The sequence below is a fragment of the Egretta garzetta genome, unplaced genomic scaffold, assembly GCF_000687185.1.
Source record: "Egretta garzetta isolate BGI_Z169 unplaced genomic scaffold, ASM68718v1 scaffold117, whole genome shotgun sequence".
NCBI classification, from domain to species: domain Eukaryota; kingdom Metazoa; phylum Chordata; class Aves; order Pelecaniformes; family Ardeidae; genus Egretta; species Egretta garzetta.
This window is the reverse complement of record NW_009260479.1, coordinates 518,104-527,430: the sequence shown is the minus strand read 5'-3', so window position 1 is coordinate 527,430 and position 9,327 is coordinate 518,104. Positions and strand designations below refer to the sequence as shown.

The following is a 9,327-nucleotide window of genomic DNA, read 5'->3' as shown; positions in this document are numbered from 1 at the left end:
CGTGCTAGATATAAAGAGAGGCCTTTTTACCCTGAGAATAGTTGAATGTTGGAGTAAGTTGCACAGAGAGGTTGTGCAGTTTCCATTCTTAGAGGTATCCAAAACACAGATGGGAAAAAGCCCTGCAAAAGCTGGCCTGCTCCAACTGCTGACCCTGCTTTGAGTGGGAGGTTGAATTGGAGACGCCTGTGATTATCTTGTGTTTCCATGATTCTCTCTGAAAGACATGTCATAGATAGTTGCCATGGTCTTGCAGCCACCAGAGGCAAGGGATGGCCGGGTGAAGGCAAAGGTGTGTGAGGGACTGAAACTCTAAACCCAAAACCTGTTGATCAGGAAAAGACAGTTAAGACAGCTTTAGGCTATCTTTTACATGCTATTGGTTTTGGTTTGTTCTGACATCTGGTACAGCCTTCCAAGTCTAATTTAAACAGGGAACATTCCTGTATCACCACTGCTGCCTGAAGAGTGAAAAAGGTTTGTCCCTTTCCTGAAAAATCCTCTGGAGGTAATAAGAGAGCAGAACAAGCCTTTCTGTCTGTTGTTATTGCTCTCAGAAAAGGCAACTCGAAATACAGGGCAACTCTAAAGACAGTGGTCAGGGACCTTCTTAAGTATCAGCTAAAAGCATAACCCCCTATTCAGAGTTTAGGTGGGAACTTTTAGGCTTCAGAGTAGATTAGTCTTTTTGCCAAGACAGGGGGCTGATTTAACAGAAAAAATCTGGGAGATGGACAAGCAAAATCATTGTCACCTACAAGTTTACCCTATTGGATCAGCAGTTTCCCAGATCAGATGAACAATGTGTCCCAGTAATGGTCAAAAATCAGAATTCCTCTTTTTTCATTGCAGGTGTTCAGCTGAATCTGAACACTGTATCCAACATTTCTGTAAATATAACTCCTGATTTCTCAGCCAGACACAAAGTGTTAACAAAGGCGGATCCTACCCTCCACCTTCCCGTCCAGTCATTTCTACTCATTAATCAGCCCAAACTGTTGTGCTGAATCTGCACAGAATACAGTTGCCTGCTGCTTGAGCAATCTGACCACAGAGCCCAGGGAAAAAAAATACTAATTATTTATTCTCCTTTGCCAATCACGAATTCCACCAAATTACATATGTATTACTTGCCTGCAACCCCTGTTCAATGAATTTCTGCTTGCTGAGGCAGTAACTTATGGTGGTTTGGCTACAGCTTGGATCTACACTGGGTTGCTCTGCTGCCAATGGCTCTGCCACATTCAAGGACTGCTGTGCCACAGCCTCGGTCAAGAATTGGAGAGTGTCCTTGGAAATAATTAGTGGTGATCTCTGCAAGCCCTGCATCACTGATGTCCTGCACCACTGATGTCCTGCAGTGAGGCCACACAACCCTCTTCGCTCCAAACTGAGAGAATCTTCCCATGAAGTTTCAGTCAGATTTCTAAGGGGCTAGACCCTGATTTGGACATTTAAATCCCATTGCTCTGGAATACTTTTGAAACTAAGTAGGAATGGCAATGTTGGCAGAAGACTGACAGCTTTTCAGGCCTAGGCTGACCTCTGAGGAATGATGGAGGAAGATATCTAGCATGTGTTATTGGGAGTTGTACTTCTGGAGTTTTATCTTTGGAGGAGAAAGTCTCAGGTACAATGGGAGAAAGACACTTTACCTAATATGATCAGCAATTAGAAAGGGTTATTGAACCTTTAGTTTCACCTCAAGCACATTATGCCTAGCAAGATGTTTAAACACTTTCCCAATGAGTGGTTGTTGTGGTTTAACCCGGCAGGCAGCTGAACACCACACAGCTACTCGCTCGCTCCCTCCCTCCCTCAGTGGGATGAGGGAGAGAATCAGAAAGAAGTGAAACCCGTGAATTGAGATAAAGACATTTTAATAAAATAGCAGAGGAAAAGAATAACAATATTAATAGTAATGATAAGAGAATATACAGAGTGTACAAAACAAGTGATGCACAATGCAATTGATCACCACATGGTGACAGATGCCCAGCCCATCCCAAGCAGCAATCGCTCTCCCCTCTGGCCAACTGCCCCCAGGCATGCTGTCGTATGGTCTGGAATATCCCTTTGATCAGTTGGGGTCAGCTGTCCTGGCTGTGCCCCCTCCCAGCTTCCTGTGCCCCTGGCAGAGCAGGGGAGGCTGAAAAAGCCCTTGACTGGTGTAAGCACTGCTCAGCAACAACTAAACCATCAGTGAGTTATCAACATTCTTCTAGTACTGAATCCAAAACGCAGCACTATGCCAGCTATTAGGAAAAAAATTAACTCTATCCCAGCCAAAATCAGGACACTGGTTTTATTCTTCCAGTATAAGTCTTTGAGAAACATTGCTTGGTATTGCCTGCTATTAGAGATAGGATAAAGGTGTACTTTGGTTTAACTCAAGATGTCAGTTCTTGTGGAAGTCATCAGCAATACCAAGAATGCCTCCCCATGCTCAAAGAGAAATTTTTCAACTGATCTCCAAGATAAAAAGCCAGTTCAGGCGAAGTTGAAACCAGGTTTACCCCATGTTGCATAACACATCTTTTGTCCAGAATTACCACTTCAGAAGTTATCCACTGAGTGAAGGGAACTGTTGATTATGCTGCTGCTATTTTCTAATCTGCAGTGAGACATGCATCTCTCCAGGAGCCATCAGCGTTAGAAGGTAACCATATCTTAAATTCATGTAAGTCAGTTTGAAAGGGATCAGTGCCCCTTTTTTGGCAGCGCGCTCTGTTTGTGGGGGTTTCTTTCTGCACAATTTGCTTAAAGCATGGTGTCAAAACTATGCTGTAGATTGTACAATTGTGCCTTGGTTTGAATAAGTTTCTAATCACTTTACCCTTTCGTTTAGTCTGAAGTGTTTTGAAATCACAGTAGTTTGGGTGCCATTTACACAGGCAGACAAAAACGCAATCAAGTAACAACGTAAGGCCTTCCTGGAGACAACAACTTGTTTGACTGCCAAGACAGTGTTGTGGGTACCAGTAATGATGTAAATCAGTTCTGAAAAAATCCAGATAATCAGAGCTCCTTCCCAAACACCTCTCTTTTTAACACGTTTTGGAAGCCTTGGCCCTGGTTTGACCAGTTGAATCATTGCTTGATAAGAACAGGAATTAAATCTAGTAATGTTGTTTCCATGACAAAATAAGGTTCTTTCTGCAATGCTCACATAATAATGTAGCACTTTTAAGCTAAATTTTTAAAACTGAAAGTCATAATAGAATTAGTAAAAAGAGTAATTCAGTATGGAGTGAGTGATCTAATATACCCAGTGGACTGAACTCCTCTCTTGCGTTACTTTAGAGACAACACTTAGACAAAAGGTGAATCAGACTCTATTTCATCTCTATGCTGATGTAAAACACTGCCCAGGGATTTAATGAAGGGATTTTTTGGTTTTGTTTCGTTGCTTTTTCTTATCTGTATTTCTTTACTCCCCTCCTTATTGTCATGGTGCCTGATGTAACATATACTGAATGGAGTAGAAATGTTCTCATTCACTTTGCAAAGAAAGAATCAGGACTTTACAGGCATAATACAGAAATGTAGAAGAGGAAAGAACAGGTGATGGTACTGAATTGCTATATTTGTAGAAATGAAAATGCCAAACAAATTGCACAGTTCATTATCGCATCTTTATTACGACTTTAAAACATATTTTCTAATCCTGAAGTTTCTCAAGAATACTGGTGGCTTTTCTCACTTCTGGAGATCCACTGACTTAAGTTGTGTAGTGAAAAAATATTTTAAAGCAATTGTGAATAAGAAGAGAAGACTGAGAGGGGACCTCATCAACACATACAAATATCTTAAGGGTAGATGTCATGAGGATGGAGCCAGACTCTTTGCAGTCGTGCCCAGTGACAGGACAAGGGGAAATGGGCACAAACTGAAACATAAGAGGTTTCAGTTGAATATGAGGAAAAACTTCTTTACTTTGAGGGTGACAGAGCCCTGGAACAGGCTGCCCAGGGAGGCTGTGGAGTCTCCTTCTCTGGAGATATTCAAAGCCCACCTGGACGATGTCCTGTGCACCCTGCTCTGGGTGATCTCCAGAGGTCCCTTCCAACCCCTGCAATTCTGGGATTCTGTGATTCTGTGAGAACAGAATGGCTATATGTACTCAAATACAGTTTGGGTTTCTTGGCTAGACCATTCTTCACTGTTGCTGCATTGTTGTCTGACAGGATGATTAGTTTGGATGACACTGAGATGTCTTTCAATGCCCAGCTTTGATGTGTTAAAAAATTGCTAAATCCTTCCAGCCACCCAACCACCTCTCCTATGCACAAGTCTTTATCAGTGGCCATGAACATGGCACAAGGACTATGTTCCATTCATGGAGAAAGTTCTGTTTTTCTTCTGAGAAGACCTGTATCCACTTGGTATAACTGAGGAAAGGATTCAAGTGCTGAAACATAAATATCTATTGCCATTAGAGATACCTTACAGTGCCCAAAACATCCTGACAAAGGGCAAACATAAAGGTCCGCACTGCAGTAGCAACTGGAGGACAAGTAGGATAGCCTAAGGCACATCAAATGGTCTAGACATCTGTGCTTAGACTTCTGACTTGCTCACTTTGGTATAGCTGCATATTAGTGTCATATACACTGTACACAAGTCAGGACAGCTACGTAAACATGGTGTTCAGCTGAAGTTCATATCCCTTGTTCCTTAGTACAAGTCTTTAGGAAGCATCTTCTTAATGCGGTCCAGTCCTGCCCTCTCAGCTGCCTACTCACTTGCTTTGTGCTTTGTTGCCTTTCCAGTACAGAAATCTTGGGGAAAGGAAGAAGTTGCTCTTAAAGTAACCTTCACCTGCCTTGCTCCCAGTGCTTGATACACTTGAACCAAAACAAGAAGAGAGCTTATTTAATTTTCCACATGGAATAACCAGGCAACAGATATTTATTTCCATGAGCAGGGAAGTGTAGGTACCCTTCTGCTCTGCACAGTTCCTCCCATGTGTTTCCTTCCCTGGAGTCTCTATATGTTTGAGCAATGCCTTCCTTAAACACATGACTCTAAAATTTGCTAATCTGACTTACACATATAGCTGGGGCAGGTCTGGAAGCAGCACAGATGCATCCAACTGCTTCTCTGCTCAGGTTTCTGTCCTAGCAATGGCTTTCTTAATGAACAGTTCACAATTAAGCAGCACCTTGAGAGCACGTGTGAGAGAACATATGTAGGTTGTAACATAATAACATGATTGTTATTAATATTACCATAATGCCAAGGGAACAACAAAGAGTTAAGTATGACAAGTTACACACAGCACATGCTGGTTTATCTCTGTGGTGGCCACCTTAATAAAAATAAATGAAGAAAAATGAAAGCTCTCAATTTGTTGAGCATCTATAGAGTCACACGCAGCGGCTTTTGCCTTTTTGTGTTCTCTCAGGACTAAACAGGCATTGATTGTATTTACTGTACTTGTACCTGTACAAATGTATGCCTTTTCAAAATTGGTGTAGTCAAACTCTTTTACTCCATTAAGAGAAATATTTTTTTTTTAAAGAATTAATTTCATGCACTATCCACTTAGTTTCTTGATTTCTGTAGTGTGTGTCAAAATATTCTTTAACTGAACATATTGCTGATATCTTCTGGGAAACTGAAACCAGACTGTCTCTACTGAGCTCAGGAAATTGCAAATGTCCTTGAGGCAAAAGAAATGAAATCAGGAGGCCATGAAGTTCAAGCTTACACATCCATTTGAATTGCGCTCTGCCGTTCAGTTGTTGAAGACTGACTCGACAGATTAAAGGCTCTACCAGTCCATAGGTAATGGAGAAACATGAAATAAGTGGATCCTTTCAGGAAAACATGATAACATTAATGCATCTCCGCATTCAACAGAGAAACACTTTGTTATAAATAATCCAACCTGGTTTTATTTTCTCAGATACAGCATTGCTAATTAGCGGAGATGACAGGCAGCTCTATTCTCTCCTCTGGCACTGAGGTTACTGTTTCCCCCTTTCTTTGCTTTCTGTCTCAGTTTCCGTGTTCACCAATAACTTTTTTTTTAATCTGTCAGTGAAGAGTGCAAGCAAATGGCATAAAGATAGTTATGGGAAGTCACATCAAAGTATCCTGCCAATAGTGAAGCTTAAGGAAGGCTTCAGGGATGGGGGAAGGACGTCGCTTTATTGCTCTCTCTGTGCCCAGCAGTCTACATTTTAAATACCTTCCAAGCCAGACTTACTCAGACAGAATTGACTAAATTTAGTCAGTTTAGTCAGCTACATCGGGCTAGATTTGCCTGTCTGCAAGGAAAACAATAAAATCTGAGCTTTTAACCTAAGGCTTTCTTTATAATCAATCAAGTCTTGGCTTTGATTTAGCTCTACTAAAGACACCAAAAATAGAAAGGATAAATCACGCTCTTTTGTCCTTTGACTATAGATTGAATCTAAAACTTCTTAGAGGTATAGGGTTACCCCATAGGACATCAAAAGTTTGGAATGGTGGGTTTCTTAGTGTTTAGTATTATTTGATGGACTTTGCATGCATACTTGCATGTGTGCATACATATATATGTTTTGAACCCCTATAACACTTAAAATCCACAAAAGCAAGCTGAAAAGAATTCTGCAGGTTAACAATAAATGTGTGAAGAAACATTTCCTTTTGTTTATTCATATTCTGCTTGTGCAGACAATATATATTGCATTATCATTATTATTATTATTATTATATTAATTTTAGACAGCTTTTCTAATCAGCTTATACTGACCTGTATAGAAGCTGCCATGTTCATGCACTGAGACAACCCTTGGATGCTCCTTTCAGACCTGGGCAACTGTGGAGAGTAAAATAGTACCAGCAGCAGAAGCCAGATTTACTTGCTATTTCTCTTTTATATTTTTAAAAGATATTTTAAGAACCTGAATGTCAGCCAACGTAATTTTCCCAATCTTTGGCGAGGTTTAGGGGATGATGTAGCAAAAGCCTTTATGTTCTTGGGAGATCCCAGAGAGCTGTGACAATATATATTTTCCAGGCTCTTGGGAGCCCTTAGAACAAAACAGTGTTTGTTTTGAAGATAAACAAACCTAATATGGTTATGCCTGGTATAACCCACAGGGAAAATAGCTGAAATTTATTACTGAAATCTTGGAGATGAAGTTCTGTAGTTTTATCTGTTCCTACAAATGGGGAGTAAAGCTTTTCAGTGGAAGTGCATTAGGTAATCCTCTCTGTCTTTGAAACAGGGGTGGTGGGTTATAACTGTTATAACATGAAGAGCATGCAAAAAGCTCCCTACCTCCTATCATACAAAAAAGCACAACACAAGCGCCACCAAACTAGGATTATGCATGCCTTGGGATTTACTGTGCGTATGGAGTGTGTGGTGGCAGTTCAATGCTTTAGTGACCCAAACTGTTCGCTCCATCCCCTCTATTGGGATGTGAGGGAAGTACAGTTGACTTGTGCAGGTAGGGCTCCAAAAATAAACTGAAGCAGACTGAATTCAAGTATTGCTTTCCCTGTTTGTTTGTTCTTAGCAGGTAAGGGAAAACAGATCACTTGGCAGGTACACTCTACTGCCTCTGTATTTCTCCATCATCAAGAGTGAAGGAAATGGGATGGGAAATACAAAACAGCAAAGTTGCTTGCAGAGAACCAGGGTGACCTATTCCATCATCAACTGGTGCACTGATTTTCATGGTGCTTTCCACAGAGTGTGATTTGAACCTTAGCAGTGCTCCTATAAAATGATCTAATGAAACCTGAGACTGTATTTCCCCTGAACTGATATCCCTTGACCACTTTCTACAACAGGAATGAAATCTTGTATTGATTTCTGGGACTGGGTCCCATTCTTATTTTGTTGCTGCTTTGGGATTGCTTATATTCTGTTGGCTGCAATGTTCCTGTCATAGGCTCTTTTTCTTTAATTTTTATCCACCACATTTTCCCTGTAGTGGACTGCCTTAGAGCCTTAATAACAGCAAAAAAAAGAAAAAAAAAAAAGAAAAAGGAAAAAGAAAGGATTTGGATCAAGTCATCCCAGTTTAATTGGCATTGCTTCTCTTTTGGCAAGAAAGTAGCCTTGCATTCACTGGGAATAAAGGAAGAAGGAAACGTTAAGGAATGGACAGGTTGAAAGACTAAAAGAAAGAGCTTTTAATTTAGTTTTGAGTCCTGAGTGGGGTTAATGGATTGTGCAAGATTCATAAGAAACTGATGAAAGATCAAACTGAGCCTCAGTTGATGTCTGATTCTTCTTTAAATTATTTCTTTATAGAGAGGTACCTTTGCTTCAGCCTTATAAGAGGAAGGAATACAATAAAATGAAGCAAACACATTAGAAGCTATACTTTGACAGGGAGAGAAACACGAAAACACCAAACAATTTATGAGGACTATAAATACATAGTTTGGCCTTAAGCTTTCTGAAAAACAAACAAAAAAATAACAAGAAAAAAAAAGAAAAAAAAAACAAGAAAAAAAAAAAAAAGTTTGTTCCTCTCAGTTTCCTCTCATCTTCTAAGGATGCTTTTATTTCTTTTTCTTTTTGGAATGGGACCTCAAAACTTACTGATGTTTCCTCACAAACTCACTAGTTATATTAAGTTTGTAATTGTTCTTTCTCCACATTTCAGGTTACAGCAACCCATTCCAACTGCGTCATTAAAAAGGAGCAAGAGACTTGTCTGGAGAAGATACAAAGGGCAGCTGCCCTGAACCCTTTCAATGACTCTTCCCCAGGTGAGTTTCGGCTTGGGATAGGCCATGTACATTGAACTGATGGTTTCTAAACCTTTCCTGTCTTGCCTCCAGGGGTTCCCAGCAATGTCAATGCAAACATCTGAGTCACTGAAGTTGAATGAGCTTAGAGAAACATGATAATGACAAAAAATCGATCAATGGGGATCGTAAAATCATAGAATCCTAGAATGCTTTGGGTTGGAAGGGACCCCTAGAGGTCATCTAGCCCAAACCCCCTGCAGTGAGCAGGGACACCTTTAACCAGATCAGGTTGCTCACAGCCCCGTCCAACCTGGCCTTGAATGTTTCCAGGGATGTGACCTCCACCACCTCTCTGGGCAATCTGTTCCGGTGTTTCACCACCCTCATTGTAAAGAATTTCTTCCTTATATCTAGTCTAAACCTACCCTGTTTTAGTTTAAAACCATTACCCCTTGTCCTGTCACAGCTGGCCTTACTAAAAATATTGTCCCCACCTTTCCTCTGGGCCCCCTTTAAGTCCTGAACAGCCACGCTCAGCTCTGCCTGCAGCCTTCTCTTCTCCAGGCTGAACACCCCCAACTCTCCCAGCCTGGCCTCAGAGCAGAGGGGCTCCAGCCCTTG

The 9,327-nt window shown here is 40.9% G+C and overlaps 1 protein-coding gene across 1 annotated transcript in view; it reads left to right on the top strand.

Moving 5' to 3' along the window:
* Nucleotides 1-244: 244 nt before the first annotated feature.
* Nucleotides 245-9,327, top strand: part of ADCYAP1R1 (ADCYAP receptor type I) — a 93,135-nt gene continuing 84,052 nt past the window's right edge. The window contains exons 1-2 of the mRNA XM_035899639.1: nt 245-292; nt 8,619-8,724. Of these exons, the coding sequence (XP_035755532.1) occupies nt 245-292; nt 8,619-8,724 (154 nt within the window). The remainder of the gene's footprint in view (nt 293-8,618; nt 8,725-9,327) is intronic.